Raw genomic sequence first — 21,663 nt, 5'->3', positions numbered from 1 at the left:
TACTTGTTATTGTCTCACACATTTTTATTGCCATTAAAAAATGTGCATGTGTTGTAGAACAAAAGAAATTACGATTTGGCATTAGATACAAATTTTCTATGAGAATTGAAGGATAACATCTAGCCAGCGTAACTTCTAAGGCAAAGAAGCAATTGCTGAGAAGGCACCACATTCAAAATCAACAAAACTGAGTAATTATCTTTACAGCTGTACAGAATATGGTATACAAATCACCCTTGGCTACCTCAGCTGAGTCTAGGAATATTGCAGTCTCATAATTGTCTGCTTCTCAGACATTTTGAGAGTAAGTAATAAACTACTAGACCTGAAATTCTTATCCTGTTACAGCATCTTCATCTTAGAAAAGAGACCTAATTTTGATGTTCAATTTACTTCACCTTTTTAAACCTTTTTAGCTTGTTATACAGTAAACGAAATTATTTAGACTACAGTTTGAATCATTCAACAGAAGTATTCCTGTCAGTGTTTAAACAAGTCACATCCAGATAATATGTATAATATATAATATATAATATAATATATAATTTTACAAATATATCCTGAATGAGTTGATAAACTATATTGAATAGCAAATTGATGTAGCAGAATTTTTTAAAAGACAACAAGGCATGTGGGTGTTGAAAGTTACACAGACAATGAACATGAATGACCACCTCTCTTAAAATAAGGTCAAGAAGATACTTGAGAAGTAACTGGCATGCTAATGAACACTGGAGTTTATCAACATACTTTCAGCTTCATTATCTATTGATTTACAATTAGATGGTAAATATCCTTTAAAAACAAAGTTATTAAGATCATAATTAATATAAAAATTGCTTGCTACAATTAATATAAAAATCCTTGCTACATCTGATAGATCCAATTGGTGTAAAACCTCTTTTTAAAGTTTCTGTTTATTTATTTGTATTTCTGTTTCTGGGATTTGGTTTGTTTTTTGTTTTTTTGGTTTTTTTTTACAGACAGCAATTATATGGCTATTTTACATAGTTTTCATATAAAGACTGTCAGAGGTTAAGAGGCTATGCATTCAGAGCATGGCATGAGTTAAAGATGCAATTACAGAGCAGGCATGTTGTACCACATCAACTTCATGGTGAGTCAGTCTTGGCTGACTCCTAATCACCAGCCCTGCTGCTCTCTCAGACCTCTTTCTTAATATCACAGAGGGAGAAAATGAGATGTAGCAAAGTTCATAGGCTGGGGAAAAAAACTGAGATCACTGACTAGTACCTATAACACGTTTAACACGGGAAAATTGAATTAAATTTCCCGGCAATTAAAGTAAAGTTGCATGTTGAGGAAAAAAAAATGCAAAAAAATTAGAAACAACTTCCCCCCACACCCGACTTTTTCCCAAGTTTACGTTCAGTCCTGACTGGTCTCTCTCTTCTCCCCTGGGGGCACAGGAAGATGGGGAACGGGGGTCAGCGGGCAGCCCACAGCAGCTCCCCTCTGCATCCCCTCTCCTCACATTACCCTTGTTCCAACGTTGAGTCCATTCCCAGGGGCCGCAGGGCCAGCCCAGCCCGGCCGGGCTCTCTCCCAGGCCGCAGGGCCGTCCCTGCCGGGTCTCTCCTGCCCCCGCTGTCCCCTCGGGGCTCGCAGGGCTGTTTCTCGCTCGCTTCCCCTGGCTCAGCCCTGGCTGCCGGGCAGCGTTTTGCCCTCCCTTGCCCAGGCTTTCCCCGGGGCTGAGGGGCTCAGCCGTGCCCTGCGCTGGGGCCGCTGCAGCCGCTGGCACCGCCTGGGGCCGGCCCGGGCAGCCCCGGCGCAGCCCCGGCGCTGCCAGCACTTCGAAATGTTAAACCAATTAATGACCAAAGTAAGGGAAAAAAGAAAGGCGGGAACAAGGCCGGATTTTCTCTCAAAAAAATTACTGCTAAACCGTTTAAGTGAGAAGTGGCAGTTCCACAAAAAATATGTTGGTTTCATCAGCACCGTTGTTCAGTGTAAAGATTGGCTGCTGGTGTGGCAAATTCATGAAAGAATAGGAAGTAAAAAAGAAAAAGAAAAAAAGTTCTTCAGTCCATAATAACTTCAGGGAAGATTAGATCACCTTGACAAAATTATTTTGAACCATTAATTTAAATAACAGTCTTCACATTGAGAGCTGATGTTTTGCAATATAGAACTGACAGACTCTATAAAGCTTCCTTGCAAAAACAGTTATTACTTTGACATATTAGACTTAATGTAGCTGTTTTGACTTAAAAGAGCCAATTTCTTTTTGGTGCAATTTCATGTTGACTTAAATGAAGTTAAACAAGGTAAACACTTTATCCTATGTCTTTGGACTAGGACTGAACTTCAATATTTTCATGCTTTTCTGTTTCTTTGGTTGGTCTGTCAAGTCAAAAGGCCCCTGTCAGTGCCATGCTTCAGGAAACCTCAGATATAGCTGGGCACACTGGAAGAAAGTCAGACTGATCTGGCTGATGAAATGTGTCTGTTCTCTTGGATGTGATTTTCCCCCAGATGACCTTTATATATTTAGAGATGCCACTTAAAAAAAGCCCAAACCCAAAAATGTAAAGGTCCACAGCATTTTGTGGCTTGTAGAATTCAAGTAGTATGCCTTCAACTTTTAAATGTGAAACTAAATTAGATTTCTCAAATGAAAGTAGGAGGCAGCAAAGTTGCCTGTGCAAACAGAACTCAGGACAAAACAAGTACATACACATGCCTTTTTATTTGGGAAAGCTTTGGGTTTGGAAAGAATATTAAGTTCGCTTTTTTGTAAAAATTACAATAAAAAAGGAGATGGCTAATGTGATATAAGGCCATATAATGTTGTGCTATACTGACATTAGATTTCTTATTCATGTTGTTCTTGCTACTACATTTTCCCTAGGTATAGAGAAAAATTATTTTATATAAATACATTATTTGTGAAACTAGCAACCCAAAAGGTAGAAAGTGAGATGCATGTTATTTGAGAAGTTGTTTTTGCTGCTGATGACACTTGTCTACCTTACAGAGGCATGAAAATGGCTAAAAAATCATGTGCATATATTTAGACTATGTCATCCAAAATAACCTTTCAATTTTCTCTACTATAAAATAAATGTCCTTTTTATCAAAATAAATTTTGGAACTATGTGCTTGTGCTAAAAATGTTTGAGCGTCTGATATATTTCTTTCATGTAAACCTCTAAAATGGAGTAAAGGTGTTTTAATTGTTAAACTCCAATTTTATTTTTTTCTTGGCACTTATTCTAAAACATACATGATGCCCCCTTACTGTCATTAAATCAGAGATGGGAAAATCTCTTGATCTAGTCAGGGAAGATTAGATTCACTGTCTTGTATCAGAACCAACTTATTGCAATAACACATCACATATTACTTTGAAAAAATAATTTTGAATGACAAGTCTGTTATGCTGAATTTATGTTTTCAAGAATAAAATGATTAATTAAAAGAATTGCTATCTTGTAAATCCAATATAACACCTGGAATTCCTTTCCTAATCTAACTTTCAGTAGAAACATTTCAAGACACATTAAAAATCATTATTTTCTTCTCCCCTTTCCTATATTCACACTCATTTCCAACTGTTCCATACTTCCTTATCTCTATCAATATTAATCTGAAACTGTTTTTTCATTACAGGTAAACATGTAAGAACTAAGTGAAGTGTCATCCCCCAAACTAGGGAAGAAAAAAACACTTGAAAACCAATGCAGATCTGAATTCCTGAACAGTCATTCTTATTTACTCTTCAGAAGTCATCTGAAGTGGATTAAGAGGTGGTGGTTTGGTATTTCAGAGATCCAAAGGGTTCACAGATAAATTTTCAGTCTTGTGCATCATATTCCTCTGCTATTCAGTCCTAATAGCATGACTCACTCAGCTCCAAATCCACAGTGACCTTCATTTTATCACTGCTTATTTACTTCCCTCTCCAAAGAAAAAGCACAGCAAATGTGTAGTTATGACTTGCTTCCAGTACAACTGATTTTTAGAGATATCCTTTTAAGAAGGAGCAGACCCTCTGGAGACAGAGGTGTGAAGGTTCAAAATTAAGAATGTTATGGACAGAAACACACAGTCTTCTTCATTTATTTCCTAAAATTCTTTTTTTACTATTTTTTCCAAATGATGAGACATGAGTTATCTAACCTTGAAACATGCAGAAAATGCAAGAGAAATGTAAACTATATCAGCTAAGACAAATGAGAGACGTAAAAGCTTGCAGTACTATAAATTTTTCTAGATTTCTACAGGAAAATGTTCATTCCTCTGATCTGGTGCAGTAGGTACCTGACTCATCATCAGACCCTAGTGCATTCACTAACCTTGCCCCTTTCTGCACTCATGGCTATAATTTCATTCGAAATTTACATCAGTGACACACAAAAGACAAGAAGTCCCATATAACTGAAAGCTCAGCCTGTGCATTCAAGTTACTTATCTGAGGCAATGATATTTTATCTTCCTTACTCAAATTTCCACAGATTCTGCATTGCAAACACACCCCCCCCCACACACACACACACATACTTTCACCTGCAGGTGAATAGTCTCTCTGAACTAACACTTCCAGATACCGTGATCATTCAGAAGTTTTCCAGAAACCATCCACAAATAATTAAAAATTTTGGTAAAAGAAGTCACTGTGGTTTTAAACACTTTAAAGATACCTTTTTAAATACAAAACTATTTTTTTGGGTTCTTTCATCAGTGAAACATACTTTGAAACACTGCAGACTTGCCCTATGTACAACAGCAGGGAGCCAGCTCAATAATCTGAGAACCTCAGACAATATCTACAGAAGGATCATTTTCCATTTCTACAATAAGCTAATCTTACCAGGACCTGTGTCTCACCATGTTCCTGGAAAAACCTGGTGAGTATGGTTAATAGGGATTAATTCGATACAGAATTCTCCAAATAACATTTTCTCGGAGAAAAGGAAAAATGACTGAGGAATGGGGGGATGTTTGATATTAAAATATAATGATAATTTGTTGTCTTAACACTGTTTTTATGATGATGGCAGTGAATTAATCCATCCTCTTGACAGTCATTTCACAGTAAGAATGAGAAAGCTTACCATTTTCATTGCTGCTGACCTACCTTATTCTTGTTCTCACTGTGCATTTCCATGACAATGACTGTGAGCATTATAACACCATTGTACATAATGACTCTGCTTTCTGTGATGTTACTCCCAAATTGGGTGTGAAATATGTGAAAGGACACATCTGAAATGGAAGAACTGTCACCAGTGAAGCAGAGTAGTCTACAGAATTAATAATTGACAGAATTGACAGCATGCTACCACCCAACAGAAATCTGGAATTGAAGAGCACTGACTTCCTTTATAACTGAGGGGCTTTGTGTGAAAATTACTTGTCAAATTAAAGGCATGTAAAATGAGACCTTGATGAGGTGTGTACAATTTAATGCAAAATTAGTAAAAAATATATTTTTCTAAAATGTCTGGTTTTTTGTGTTAAATGACCACTACTGAAATTTTGGTAACTCTTGATATTATGACAGTCTCAGTTCAGGCTTTCACCCCCCCCCCCCCCCCCCCCCACTTTTCTTCTTTTTTTTTTTTCTTTTTAATTGAAAGTATATGATATGCCTGAGCTAATATAATAGATCTTTTCTTCATATCAGGTCATCAGAATAATCAAACCAAATGAAAAATAGAGTACAGTTGCTTTCAAGTTCCACAAAGCTTTTGCAAAGACAAGCTTACTAATGTTGTGAAGTACTCACAGTAGAAAATTATGAGCACCAGAGGGAATTATTTGAGGAAAATGGGAGAAAAACTGGTAAGTATAGAGGGAGAAATGTTCTCAAACAAGGCATGCAGTCACATTTTGACCACAAAGGATTGAAAGAAATTCTACTCATTGATCTCTGTAAATGTGGCATTAATAGAGTGGTCAGAGGATGAAAGGAAATATATAATAGCTTCGTAAGAACAAAAAATTGAAAGGGACCATGTTTAGCTCACTGAATCCAGGCTTCTGTTCTGGCATGCAATCATGTCTATAAATGCTTTCATAAAGACAAATATGCTGTACTTTGAAACACCTTCAGCTTTTATTTTTTTTCTTTTCCTGTTAGTAACCTCTTTCAGAATCTGACTTTTTCTTGTTTTCATTCTAAATTTACTAAACAGTGAATTCTAAATTAACTCACAGCCACCAAAACCTTATTTTTTCAAGTAAAATTGTAATCAACCTAAATAGCTTTCATTTTTCATTGTGGTTTATTCGGAGGTGTATTTATAGACTATCATGTGCCCACTTCTATTATTTATGGAAATAATTAAACAAACATATTTTATTCTCCATTACTATCCCAGCCATAATGTTCAATTCTTTCTGTACAGTTTCACATAGAAATCATTTTTCTTGTCTAAAAGTAACCAGAATAGCAAATAGGTCAACATTAATTTCCACAATGTCTTCAGTGCCCTTTATCCCTTTTTTCCTATATATCAGTTTTTGCAGCTTAATATTACATTCACCTTCTTTAAGAATTGACACTAGATCTGGTAACCAGCTCTTTCTCTTCCTCTCTCAATTACAGTAAATCATTAGTGTATAACAGAAATTCATTACGTTGTTCTCTATTCCCAAGCTTTACTCTTTATTTCTATATCCAAACCATATTCATAATATCTAGCTCTTTCCAGACAATGTTTTCATTCTTCTGCAAAGCTTTGCATCAACAATATTTTTGCAAAATTTTTTTCTATTCCAAAATAATTTATGAAAATGTTAATCAGTGTAAAGCTGTCTGAAGGCATATCTCCTCATCCCTTACCCCTTTTAAAAGCTTCTTTTTCAATGCAAATCATTATCTCCATTTAGAAAGGTCCTTTCTCAGTTTACATTTTCTTCACATAGCTCAATAATTTTTGGCATTCTGAAATACTTAATATTTTACAAAGTTTGGTATAACAGAACATTTTTTTTCAGCCTTTGAGTTAACAGTCTCTTAAATAAAGTTGTTCCACTTCCTATTTTTAGTTCAGAAGATACTGCTCAAATTTGGAAGCCCTCACTACCAGACATGTGTGATTTCAGAGGCTACTGGTTCCCTTGCATCACTTTCTACAATATAAGTTTCAGAATTCTAATTTCAAGGGAAACTAAAATGAATTTTTTTTTCCATGCCCTCTTCCCCATTACCCATCTTACTTTACCCCTCATATTCTATGTATTTCACTGATTTCATTAAGACTCATGTAGATTGTCTAATAAAAAAATTCTATCAAAATGCAGCAAGACAGTCTTCAAGGAGAGCAAAACTTCCTCTGTCATATATCATGGGTTAAAGTTATACAGAGAGTTGTGTGTTATTTAATGCAAGTTAAAACCCAAGCTCTACAGACAACATTACATATGATGAATCAGACTTCAGCTGCTCAGGCTTCAGTTCAGTTACATTAGTCCGAACATTATGTCTGAAGCTCACGCTATATATCAGAATATAAATGCAGAGCTTATTCTTACAGACTTTTGAGGAAATCTAAGAAGTAGCACACCTTGTATCTCCTAGTATGAAAAAAGCCACAGGGGATTTCTTTTTGGAGACCCTACACTTTTCCACCCTACACTCAGAGTGGAATGAATACCCTCTGGAGCTTAGACTGCATTTGCAATATTCCCTGAAGCATAACTGAAAATACTTCTGAAATAGTTTGGAAAAGCCATTAGCAGTGACCCCATGCATTTAGGATTCTGGAAATTGATGTAACAGGATCAACTGCACACACTCTGTTTAGCTAAGCTCAGAATAAAAACTATTTTATCATATTTTAAATTCATCCTATATACTTTTATTTATCCTTTTGATAATAAACAAAGTATTCACAGGCAACTGGCAAGTTCACTGTAAATCCATGTAGCAATCCAAGAGCTGTCTTCCCTTAAAAGAAGAGGTGCCATCTAAGGACATAAATGATCTGCCTCTTATCAGGGCCACATTTCTACGAATGGAAAAAAACAAACCAAAGCCAAAAGAGAACAACCACCTTACCTTTCCTACATACTGAGGATCTGGTCCCATGTGTTCTTCTAAAACAAAGAACTGATTCCATACCCATCCACGCTTTGGACGGTGATGCACTTCTGTTTCGCCTTCTATGTGTTTGGTTTGATTTCTGGTCACCTTGATGGAGCCATGGTGAGCAGCTCCATAACACCTCTGTACAAAACAGAGACAAACTAGGACTGGGCAGATACAAGATGTACTTGTAATTCTCATTGTAGGATAAGATTCCTGTTCAAGGTTTTCTTTCTCTTGTCCTTTTCAGCTGTAATCCTTCAATAAGTTCCCGAGAGAGAAGGTGAAGTCTGCTTCAGAAATACAGTCCAAATTAGGTTTTTCTTCTTGTTCATGGTTTAGCTGCCCATTTGGGAAAGCTCAAATTATATTTACATTATGAAAAGCAGACTGGAAAAATTGATATTTCTTCTGAGGTCTTCACAATAGAGTTCCACGGCCGACCATTTTCTATCTAATATGAAAAGGAAAGAAAGACACTTACTCATCACTAAAACCAGCAATTTTCAGTTTCTGACCTTAGATTACACTCAAAGTTGTACTAAGCACTCAGTCAAAGACTGCCATTGGAACTAAAATTTCATTTCAATGCTTCCTGTAAAAGCATTTCCTGATTGTTTATGTTAAAATACAGTAAGACAGCATGGCTCCCACAAGCTGTGAAAACACTCATAATTAAAACCTGGATGATTCAGAACAGTTCCTTTGGCTTTTACCTACAAATCGTTGACCTGGTCTGGCAGTAGAACAAAATCACTGCTACAGTGTCATTAAATAGTGATCTCTAAATCATTTCACATGAGTTTTTGATGTTCTATACACCACAAAGATATCCAGCTTGATGAAAAATATGTAGTCTATAATGGGTTTTGAAAGAATGCCACCAAAATGAGCTTTTAAAATTCTGAGTAATACTGGAGCATACTGACAGGAAGCTTCAGTCAAAATGTGCATTTTTACACATTTTATATAAAGCACACCTTGTGCTCTATACAAATTCAAACCAAAATCATCTAGGACATCATAAAATTATGTCATACTGACTGGAATTTCATGTTGTTTTGATACCAGTATTTTCAGTATATTGGCAATATTTTCTCAGCCTCAAAAAGGAAAATGTAACCTGTTTTATTACAATAATAAAATGTGAATATATGTGGAAGTTGATGTATGCTTAAAGCCAAGTACCTTGAAAATAAAATATTTCTTCAACCTTAGAGAAACAGTTACATTAAATTAACCATTTGTTCAGTTATCTGATGATATCAAAGATTATCTCCATATCAGTCAGTCCATCAGGAGTCTGAAAGCATGCAATTGAAACTACAAAAATTGGACTCTTCCTATATTGGTCTTCTTTGAGTATCATAAAGCTACATAAACACAAACATGAACTACATAAACAGAAACAAAATTAAACTAATTTTCTTTCTAGGTTTCATAGGAACCCAACAGAATAAATTCAAAATCCCTAAAGAAGAACCAAAAAAGAATTTAGAAGTCAGACAGAAAAAATACTGCAGTGGAAGAAAATGTATTAGGTGTCTTTTGGCTGCAATTTTTTTTGAACTTCTGTTTCTCTCAAGTCCATAATAATAATGGAATCCCAAACCTCTTAGCTGAAAACAATTCCTCATCAGAACAATGGAAGAATACTTCAAGACCACTGTACATTAGAAATAGACAGAAAGGACATATTTTCCATTGCTAGCACTCAGTTCAGGATAGTGGGTATTGCTGAAGTGAAGAAAGAATTTCAGTCTCTTGTGGTTGTGCAGGAACTCGAAACTCTATACATCATTTTCAACTGAAGAAATAAGTTTTTAGACATCTAGCATTCTCCTACTTGTTTCCAAAGCACTTTAGTCTCCCCTCAATCCTTATGAAGTCCAAGACACCATTCCCTTAAAATTCTGTCATTCCATCTCTGAAAAGGTTTATGCAACATGAATAATTATTATCTCTCGTAAGTTCAAATATGATTTAATAGGATTTTTTTTACACTTAAATGTTGTATGATGTCTAAATTAGATCAGGGATAAAATCCAGCCTTTCTGGGTCTCACATTTGTTTCTGGGTATATTTCTTAGTTTCCTTGCCTTTCTGCATTCTTTGCTGATTCATGTTAGAAATAATTTTTTACCTTGAGGCATGCAGTTTCCTTGTATAGATTTCTATATATACAGATGATCTATTTAAATAGATTAGCCATCATTATACTTAAGATGTACATTAAAATTAAGAAGTGTCTCACAAAATAGTAACTCTTTAGCTTTATCCATTCAAGTATTATTTTTCTTCCCTTTGTTTCCATCCTGAGAAATGCCTGGGAGCCATTCATAAGACCAGAAGCAGCAGGTAATAACTTACAATTGGTATGTAAAGTGCATTGAGATTTCTCAAAATAGAACACTTAAAATATATTCTAGATTATTACTACTAAACTTTCTTTTACAAAAATCTGTGGGAATAGTTGAGATGGAAAATTCTTGCCTCATAAATTGTGTGTATGAATACAGAAGCTACCAACAAATCAAGATTTACTAAACAGAACTTTATTTCTCTTCCCTCTCAGAAGTCATCCTTAGGAAAAAAATAAAACAAACAAACCAAAACAATCAAGATGGAGCCTTCAAACTGTTATGCCACAGTCATATATGAGGCAGAACAAATATTAAGGACATATTATATTAATAGATATATAGATATAGATATATGTGTATATGTGTATAATATATATTGTAAATAATATATATTTATGTATTATAATATAAAAGATATTATTCAAATATATTGGAAAAATAAGATAAAATCCTACTACAAAATATGAAGGGCTTTTTTCATCTTTTGACTAAAAAATGTCTGTTCATCTTAGCATTAACTTTAACAAGGAGGCAATACATTTTTATTTAGTAAAACCACTATTTTATTAAATTCAATTAAGAGATTTAATTTTAAGCATCTGAACCCAAAATTAAAGTTTTAAAATAATTTATTCTGAACAAATATACTTAATAACAACAACAACAACAACAACAATAACAATAATAATAACAACAATAACAGTAGCAGGAAAAAACATTGCAATATCTACTTCTTGTTATACTTAGAAGTTGATGCCTTCAAGACTTCCTGAATTGTACATGAAGCCTAAAGAATCATTTCCAAAAAGAAAAATTCAGCAATCAAAAGAGGAGGGGGTGTAAGTGTCAATTCTTTGAACTGTTACACCTCTGGAAAACATCTTTAAAGCCAAAGCCTAATTAATACTCAGTACAAAGGTCCTTATTCAGCACTCTCCTACTAAAGGTCTAGAATAAGCATTTAATAAAGACTTGACACCCCCACCAAAAGAAACCTCAAATCTACCTTGAAGACAGCAGTGTGTGTCTGCAGGGGAAAGTTCAGATGGAAACAGCTCACACAGTTAACACAGAGGAGACAGTAAAACAAAGACTAGGCAAGAAACAGAAGAAAAACAGAGGAGAAAAAAAACAGAAATGAACTTTCTGAAATCCTTTGAATCGAAGCTAACATACTGAGATGCTGCCTGCTCATTGCTCTTGTCTGCAGCTTCAGAGTCAGTGTCTTGATTTATGGCTTTTGTTATAAAGACTCATGCAGCTGCAGAGTAGACTTCTGTTACAGCCTTCTCCTGGGAGTCCTCATGAAAATGAGTTGTGTAACTAAAGAGACTGTCAGAGTGAGTTAAAATTAAAATAAATAATTAAATAAGGTGAGATGGGAAAGTTCCACTAACATTGCTGGAAATCATTACAGCATGGTAGTTACTGCGTAGTGTAAGAGCCTATAATGAATTCCCAGGAAACTAACAGGAGCATAGTGATGCAAAATGTGTATGTTTCACCACCATGAGGAGATGCATCTTTTGTAATGGATCTTGCCCTGAATCTCAGTGTCCTCTGTCTTCCATCAAATTGAATCCCATTTGAATTCTTCTGAACGATCGAGTTTTGCAGATGCACATTTAGCACAATTCCACATATCTTTTATACCTCCATTTTAAGTTCCATGGTGACAGAGTGACAATTAGCTATGGAGCTTGTAATAATTAAAATTGTTTATATGCTTTCTGACTTCTCTCTATGCCCTCTGCCCTGTAAATCTCCTCCTATCAGAAAAAAAAAATCAAAATCTGAACAGTTTCAAATCACTATCATTTTTATTTATATATATGAACACCTGAAAAAATCTTACGTCCTGGATTACCTCTGTTTATTGTTTATTGCCAATATTATATTCTTCAGCAGGGAAGAAAAAACTGTGTATTCACCTGGAGACCAAAGGCAGAATAATGCACTAGGGTCAGAAAGGAGAATTGAATGTGATTTTTTGTTACATCCCTTGAATAAGAGTTTGACAGATTGCCAAGAGAGCATCCAGTATTCCTGAAGATCTCAGGTAACTGGCAGAAAAAATAGTGACTTTTCTAGGCAGATGAAGGAAAGTTGTTCATCTGTAGTTGATCTCCCTTCTCTATTCCCAAGGCTGGTAGAGCTGAGCTATGGGAAGTTACATAATAAACGGAAGCACCAAGTTCTTCTTGGCCTAGGTAATAGAGGTAATAGAGAGACAATCCATAATTGTCTGTCTTCTGCACATGCTAGTCAGTCTGACAGAAGTAGTGACAAAACTGTCTTGGAATGCATTTAAAACTGTATTGCATGTGACTGTGTTGCCTTTTTGTTGTTTTAGTTGTACCTATGTGTATGAGATTGAAAACTAAGAAAACTCTAATTAAGAATTAAAAAACTCTAATTAAAAAACTCTAATTAAGCATTAAGAAAATGCTCTTGAAATAGTTAAATAGTGATTCCAGTAACCAAAAATGTTTTAACTATAGTTCTATGTTGGCAGACCTTCTAGAAATGGGAAACTGGACTCCTTTTTTACTTCAATAGCATAAGGAAATTTCCATTAATTGGTAAGATAATTGCATGAGATATCAAACTCCTAAATTATTGCTAAATTTATTTGTAGGCATATCACTATTCTAAAACATAGACTTTATCATTCTGGAAATTGATCAGTTTCCTAAAGAAACATAGAGAAAAAAGCATTGAATGCCTCTCTCCTCACCTCTTTAAGCCAGCAAATCTAGCTGATGGCTGTACAGTGTTGAGGGGGGTTATTTCTTGTACCACTCTTTCACATTTATACACAGCATTTGATAAAGAGTATATCTATTAGCAAAAACCCAAAAAGTGTCTGTAGTAATCTAATACCAACTATTAATTTACCTATAAAATTATTCTACATAAACTCCCCTTTACAAAATAAATAGAAACAACAACTACAATAAAAAAAATAAAGGCACCTCCATGAAAAATAAAGACTGTTCTTTCATATATGGCAACAGAAATTATCTTGTGTGAACAAAAGGTTGGATAGGGGAATAAAAAAAAAACAACAACAAAGAATCTGACATTATAAAAAAAAGAAAACAGCATGAGAAAAATTAAGCTATAAAAGAGACACTGAGAAATCACTAGAAAACAAATCAAGGCAGAGAAGCAGATTGGAAAGTTCAAGTGCAAACAGCTGAAGCTGTTAGTGAAGATGTAAAAAATCCAGCAGTACAATGTTTATGAAATATAAGAAATATATTTAATGCAGTTCAAGAGAAAGACAGTTGAATAAAGGAAATATGAATTGGGAACAAAAATCATGGAACAAAATTCCACAAGGAACATGGATTTCTGGGAATTGGTATGCTGAAAATGGCAAGGGAAGTACAAAGCTCATATATTTTTCCCTAGCATTTTTACATTGCATACCCAAAAAGCTACTTTAACTTCCACATTTTCACATATAATTCACAGATCAAGGCAACTGCTAACACATTTGATATCAAAAAATTAAAAAATATATACCATATAAAGAAATGAAACAGTATAAGAACAACTGTAGAGGGTTAATGACTACAAATTGTTATGCAGTATGTGAAAAAAGCTGGGATATTCTTAGATTCAATTTACAATCAGAGAAACACATTATACAAAATTAATTACTTAGATGAGTACATCACTCTTGCTGACATTGCCCAAATGAAAATCAAGAAGAGGAAAAGAAATGCCCTCCTCTTTTTTTATTTTCTTACCCATTATCTCCTATCTACCTACAAGGAAAGAAACAGTTATACTAAAAGCTCAGGAAGAAACAAAAATCAGCAGACGTATCCTGGAATACTGTTAAAGGGAAATCACATATTTTTGGGCATTCTAAAACGGCAAAAAAAAAACAACAGAGAAATCTTTCTCATGGGTAAGCAAGCTAGCTGGTCCTCTGAAAAGAAGTTTACATAACAGAAAGACAATTTGGCATTACAGATGTGGGTTTTACATGCCCTAATGTTGTAATTAGATACCAAAAAATAGTCATTGCAAAGGTAAAAATAGTCATTGCAAAGGTAAAAATCCCATGGGATTTTTCAAAGGTAACAGTAGCATTTAGCTGCAGAGTTTTCATTAAGTTGTTTTAAATTATTTCAGATAGCAAAGTGTGATGGATTTTTCAACACCATCCTGACTGACATACACACATCAAATTATCCACACTTGTGAGACTCCATTCCTCTTACTGCCTTGGAGCTCCAAGGAGACAATGTCAGAAGACTCCATTAATTCTACAGGTTGTAGCACCTAGGATTTCTTCCAAAAGTGTTCACAATCCAGGCTATTTTTTAAAGTGTAAAGCCTTTCTCTTTTTCTCTTTCCAATTTTTCTTCCATTTGAGGCATATACTATTTTCAACTATTCATTTTACCTTCAGTTACATATTACATAAGGTTTATTGACAATTAATTTTTTCTAAATTAATATTTCTTGTTTAGTGACTCAGCTCCAGTACCTTTGAAGGAACAGAAACTGATATATTACTATTCTGTAAAGATCACAGAAAATAAATCTTAGCCATCTTTTTGGTTTAACAACTGCTGAAACTGCTGAATAAGTGAGTAGCTTATAATTATTTCAATAGTTTTCAGAGGCTTAATTGAAAGATAGTGGAATTGTTCATATTTGCACTATATGTTTGGTTTTAGACAGCTTGTTCCTAAACCTTTAACCCAGCACAAGTATGGATTCTTCTTTATTTCTAGCACATAAGGTTAGTTAGATGTTTTCCTTTGTAAAAATATTATATTGTGTTAATAATATCTTGAGACTGAAAAATGAAGAAGATAAGACCAGACATGACTTTCCATTCAGCATTAACACCCTGAAATTTCTAGGGTGTTTTTGTTGTTGGATTTTTTTTTAAGTTCTACTTCATCAAGATGAAATAGAAAATTTCAAACTTTACTTTAAAATCCTAGCTGCAGCCCTAGCAATCAACCAGCATTGGTTTGATTCAAGTCCTAGATAAAAGTTAATTTTCTTTTTCTTTTATTTTTATCTCAAGTATAAGAAATAATTACACTATTCAGAGTCTAGACTGCCTGTTAACTTAGTAAGCATTAAAAACTTGCCTGGTTGGCTGGAACAGGTTGCATCAATTAAAGCTGGGGTCACAAAAGAAAATAGACATCATATGAATAAGAGCTTTTGCAACTTCATTACTGTCTACAACTTCCTCACAAGAGGAAGCAGAGGGGCAGACACTGATCTCTTCTCTCTGCTGATCAGTGACCTGAGAAAATGACGTGTGCTTGTGTCAAGGAAGGTCACAATCACCTGAGGGATGGTTGGGCACTGGAACAGCCTCCCCAGAGAAGTGGTCACAGCACTAAGCCTGTCAGAGTTCCAAAAATATTTGGACCATGCTCTCAGGCACATGGTGTGACACCTGGGGATGTCCTGTGCAGTGCCAGGAGTTGGAGTTTGATGGTCCTTTTTGGTCCCTTCAAACTCGAGATACTCCATGATTCTACAATTATTAGTAGAAGAATTATCACATTCCTTACAGAAGGAGGCATGAACTGTAGTTCCAATTTTGTTATGAAGAGAATTTTAAGGACAGCCTAGCAGCACCTGCAATTAAAAGAGCACAGAAATGCTGAACCAGTGCAAGCAGTTCTGGCCAAACCACTTCCCACCTGGATTAAAGGAGATTAGTCATGTGTTTTATCTAGTTGGGCTTCACTGGGAAAGAAAACCCACTGGAATCCTACCTAGAATCCTACCTTCGTTCACCATGAAGATGAACGAAGTGTGAAAAGCCAAAAGAGGCTTAGAAGATAAATAGTCACCAAAAAAAAACAACCATATTTGGAAGGTTTTTATGTTGGGAAAAGAAACTCCTGAATATTTACTGGGCTAGCATCTGATTTATCATTCCTTTTTTTGAAAAATAAGACAGTCAAGACTGTTGTTTACCAATGTCTTAAAATAACAGATTTAATAGGAGTTCACTGAATTTGTAACAATAAATGTGGAGTCATGATCAGGGTACTTTCTTCTGGGACTGTGCATAGCTTATCACTAAACACAAGCTTTAATGGATTTCTTAATGGGTAGCATTAATTGAAGCACCACTCACAAAAAGGAAAACCAGCCACATTACACTAGGTGACTAATCCAGCACCTTACATGGCCAAGGAGATTCATTCTAAATAGTCCAAATAAAGGATACTAGGCACACAGACTCCCAATATAATACAAAAATTAAAAACCAAAACAAAACAACAAACAAAAACCACAAAACCCTCTAAATATTTCAAAAAATGTTATTCAAATAAAAATGGTTTTGTTTTATTCAACAACAGTAATAAAATTTTTTTAAAAGTTGCGGGGAGGGGGGTTTCTAGTGTTTTTTGTATACAAAAATATTAAATTTTTTATACAAACAATCAATGCTCCATAACAAAACACTATCAGTCCTTGAAATTTTCATTAGAAGCGGGTTTATCATTGCCAGACCCAAATAGATGGGTCACGTAAGATCCTCACCTGCTGAAAATATATCAGAACCACTATGCAATCAAAGTTGTATTGTCGCAGCAGGATTTTTAAAAGTTTATCTAATTGATGCTTTGGTTCGATGATGCAAGACTTGCTTTGGAGCAAGATGAGCTGTGTTCTGCTATGCTGTCTTTTACACTAAATGTGAATGGTTAACTCTAGAGATTATTTAAGATTCCTTTATTTTTGAAAAAAAATATTGAAGATGGCTATTAGAAAGCATTCTTATATTCATAAATAGGTACAGGAAATTATTAAACACTACTAAAAATCAATGGATTTGATACCCTGATGACCAAAGACATTTTACGAGAGTTAAATGAGTTATGAAACAGATCTTTCTTGAACAAAAAGGGATTTGAAAAGTTTGCAAACAAGACTGTAAAAGTTCTTAATCTGCAAACAGCACTGCATGTACACAGGCAGATAATGAGCACTGCATGTACACAAGCTACAATGAACAGATAATCTAAACATGACATTAAAACAATATTAAGGCTTTCAGTGCCATCCTCACCTGACATAAAAAACTATTTTGCCTATCATAAGCAGGGATATGGAAACTACAGGATAAAAGAAGTGAAATGGCATAACAAATGACTGAAGAAATATTTTTGCAACTCTATCCAAGTGATTTGCACTGAGAATGACTGTCAGAAGCACAACACAGTAACAACACAATTAGTCAGATAAAATCTAGCCACTGTTTCTGTAAATATAATTGCACACACAGTCATGCTAGCCATTACCTGCTGTGAAAGGAACAACTGTAAAACACAGAGAGATGATTCATTAATCTGACTCATGTCTCTCTCTGTTCCTCAACCAGAGAGGAAACTTTCTACATTTATATCTAAGGTCCATGTACTAGTCAAGGGTAATATAGGGATGCAAGGTAGTGCAAAGGTCCCTTTATATTCCCAAAGCAGCAGAGGCTTTTCTTCTGTGCTATTTCTCTTCCCAAGGAACTTGCTAGCAGAAAAAGATCTCACTGATTTCTTGACTCATTCCTCCCATATATTAAGGTCAGGTCACCAATCAGGGAACAAAGCAAATACAAGAGACACTGATGAGCAATTACTTAGTTTAAATAGAAAGAACTTGCAATAACCCACTTGTGTATAGTCCACATGTACTGTTTGTCCTAACAAATTATTTCTCAAAAATGAATAGCAAGAGCTCCTCTGAGGAGTATGGTAGCATCCCATTGACTAGCAAAAAATAAATGGAAGAGAGATCTAATGCAGATGTTTCAGTCTTCAGAAGCAGTTAAAGGCATTTACCTCTTGTCATTTGCTAGCAGTTCGGCACTGCACTTTAAACTTAAAATCATGTACACTATTAATAATAATCTTGTTACAGAAATCTTAATAATACATAACATACAGTATTTTTGGGGGGGTTTCTAGGCTGCACACAACTGTTTAACTGCAGAGAAATTTGTTGTCTGGGTTAGGCTAACTGAATAAATGTTCAGAAAATGGCAAATATGGCAAAACAAGAGGCAACAGAGAAGTTAAAGACAGAGCCAAGAGGAATGGCTCAATTTCACAGAGACCTGTGAGAGAAGCAGATGAATTCCACAGATCATCCCAGAAGCATATGGGGGCTCTTTTGGACAGTCAAGACTTGCAAAGTCCACACCGCCCAGATGACTATCTGAGTACAACTCTTTACAGCTGAGACTACCTAGGTAATGCTACCAGAGATACTGAGCTTCAGTGTACTTGTACAAAAACTAAGGCAAATAAGGAAAAGGTAATTATAGGCCCTGATTATCACATAACACTTTAACTCAGATGTCCTTAAGTCTGTGATTGCTCCTGTGAAATTTCTTCGGCCAAACATACTAGAATCAGTGTTAACCACACAACTTCACTACTCTGATGTCTCCACTAGATATGCATATTGTACCTATGTGAACAAAATTCCTACAAGCTCCCATCTTTCAGTAGTCACACTGGTCTGTTTAACTTTAGAAATAAATCTTCCCTGATTAATTAATTTTTGCCCGGTTTTCCATTTCCAGTACCCAAAGCTATGGACAGGAAAAAAAAAAAAAGAAAAAAAAAAAAGAAAAAAGAGAAAAAAGAAAACCCCACAACCAAAAACCTCAATCATAAAAACTGTTTATAGGCACTATCAAGAAGAACTTCTTTATTGTGAGGGTGACCAAGCACTGGAATGAATTGCTGAGGAGTCTGTGTACTCTCCCTCCCTGGAGATATTAAAGAACCATCTGGAGAAAATCCTATGCAATGTTCTCCAGGATGACCTTGCTTGAGCTGGGAGGCTGGACCAGATGACCCACTGTGCTTCATTCCAACCTGGCCCAGTCTGTGGTTCTTTAATCTTGCATTTTTTCTATCAGAAAGTGAAAATTCTCTTGTATGCATGCTGGTTTGCATTGTATACATATATGCATATTTTTTTTCTTCAAGTGGAAGGGGATCCATAAGCAGGATGAATGGAATGTCTTTTCTGTCTTAAGAAACTGTGCATTAGACAACATGGTATTTGTAAAATAGGTAAAAATAACTATAAAAATGACAGTGTACTTGTTAAATGACAATGTTCAGTTATGAGTGGAAGTCAATATTGACATGAGGAAGACAGTGACATTTTCTTGTGTTTGTCTGACTATTTGATACCTTGTTTTTTCTAACATCTATGCATATCATCACAACTTTTATTCTCAGGAAAGCAAGATGACACCAAAACAACAACAAAAAATTCAACTCTCAATTTTTATTCATGTAACAGTGTCTATGAACACATACTATTTCATTATATTAATTAATGAATGCTGTTATAGTAATCTTTAAGAAATTAGTTTTGTGCTAATACTAAAACACACAAAATCATGTTCATTCTCACTCATCTTTTCAGAGCAGAAAGACTTATTTTTATTTCAGATTGGTTTTTACTGTTTTTCCTAAGCTTCTTTTCTGAGGCAGAGAGCCTGTTCTTCATTTCAGCAAGGTAGGCTTTTATAACTTTGTATTTCTCCTTTTTTTTTTCTAGATATAAGTCACCTCAGTTCTTCCTTAAAAAGTTCTCTGTTATTCTAGAAAAGTTATTTTTAATTTAAACAAAGTCAGACCTTACTAATGGTCTTAAGATTCATTTGAGTTTCACACAGTGGACAATTTTCACAAACTAGTTTAAGACTTAAATAGCAAACTATGTTAAATATAGTAATCCCACTGATGGCCACAGACTTTGTATAAGCAACTTTATTTCATGGTTGTGAAAATTTTAGGTAGATAAACAGAGATTTAATGTTCAATCCATAACACCAGCAAATCCTCAGAAACAGAAGGGGAAGGAGAATCTAGGTTAATCAGTAGGATCATGTCTTAGGTTCTGATTGAGCAAACAAAAAAAGAGTTACTTACATCTAGGCCTATTAAAGAAAAGCTCATTCACATTAATTGGCTTGTCTGACTAAAACTTAGCTTAAAACGGAACATTTTAAAAATCACGTTATTGGTGTTTTATGGTGCTAGAAGAACAGCTTTTATACACATAAGACTATATGCATAAATTCAGCAGGAAAACTTAAGAATGCAGAATTCAAATTTCAAAATATGTTTGTCTTCCATTGTCACAATAGTAGCCTAACAACAAGTGAAACCTTGTAAGATCATTTTGAAATTGTTCATAAAGGCATGATATCTTATACAAGACTTTCTACTGTGAATTGAAGACTTTCAAGAAATAATTTGCTTTCAGAGAGAGCCTCAAACTGTAGCTTGCATGTTTTCTGGAGTTAGCTTTGTTTCTGCAAGTGAGCAGGATGAGGGTTTAGTAATGTTGAGCATCACTAAGTGAGCCCCAGAAAAAGAACTGAAGGACTAGCAAAATTGCACTCTCACTTAAAGATGGAAAGCATTTCACAGCAAGGATCCATATCTGAGCAAGGACTTGTATCTCATTTCCAGTTCTTATGCTGTGTTCATAGAACTCTATTCAAGCAAGTCCTGAAAATCGCAGACTAAGATACCTAAATAAACATGAAAACTATCTTTGAGCAAGTTGTAATTAGTTATATCCTACTTATGAAAGTAGTCATTCAGCTGAGTTACTAGAGAGAGAATAATTTAAAGAGAGATAGGACAATGAAAAAGAAATTTTAATGTGAAACAGCTTCCAGGTTTGGTTTTGATTTTTTGTCTTTTCTTTTTTTTTTAATGAGGCTTGGAATATATAGAATGAAAACAATCAAGACAAATAATAACTAAAATTGTTCACCTATAATTTCATCTGTAACCTGCTACTTTTGATTAAAGGTAATAAATATTTCATTGTTAAGACTACATGAATTTCCACATATTCTAACATAGAGCTACTGTTACTACATATGGATTGGGCTGTTTGTGAGAGTAGTAGCAAAAACTTACCAGCCTTTAAGAATAAAAAGGATTCAGTTATCAACAAGCAACAATCTTCAGCAGAAGACAGATCCTTATAAAAAAAAAAAATGCCAAAACCAAGCAAACCAAAAACTACCCAGAGTGATTAGAAAAGCTTAAAAAGCTAATAAAAGTTCATAATCCTGATCTGATGCAGATTGAATAGCATTAAGGAAGCTTTAAACCTCTTTCTTCTTCATAGAGAAATTGTTTTCACAGGAGGATAAAGCAACTTAGCAAATAGGAGACTAAGGGGTCACTCTTTAACTTC

The 21,663-nt window shown here is 34.8% G+C and overlaps 1 protein-coding gene across 13 annotated transcripts in view; it reads right to left on the bottom strand.

Annotated features, from left to right (window-relative positions):
* Positions 1–21,663, bottom strand: part of CDH18 (cadherin 18) — a 493,283-nt gene that overhangs the window by 155,425 nt on the left and 316,195 nt on the right. For all 13 annotated transcript variants that reach the window (XM_036400351.1, XM_036400425.1, XM_036400360.1 and 10 more), the window contains one exon: positions 8,030–8,510. In XM_036400351.1, the coding sequence (XP_036256244.1) occupies positions 8,030–8,257 (228 nt within the window). In that variant the 5' untranslated portion in view covers positions 8,258–8,510. The remainder of the gene's footprint in view (positions 1–8,029; positions 8,511–21,663) is intronic.

This window comes from Molothrus ater, chromosome 1, assembly GCF_012460135.2.
Source record: "Molothrus ater isolate BHLD 08-10-18 breed brown headed cowbird chromosome 1, BPBGC_Mater_1.1, whole genome shotgun sequence".
In the NCBI taxonomy this organism is placed as follows: Eukaryota; Metazoa; Chordata; class Aves; order Passeriformes; family Icteridae; genus Molothrus; species Molothrus ater.
This window is presented reverse-complemented; position numbering and strand designations above follow the sequence as displayed.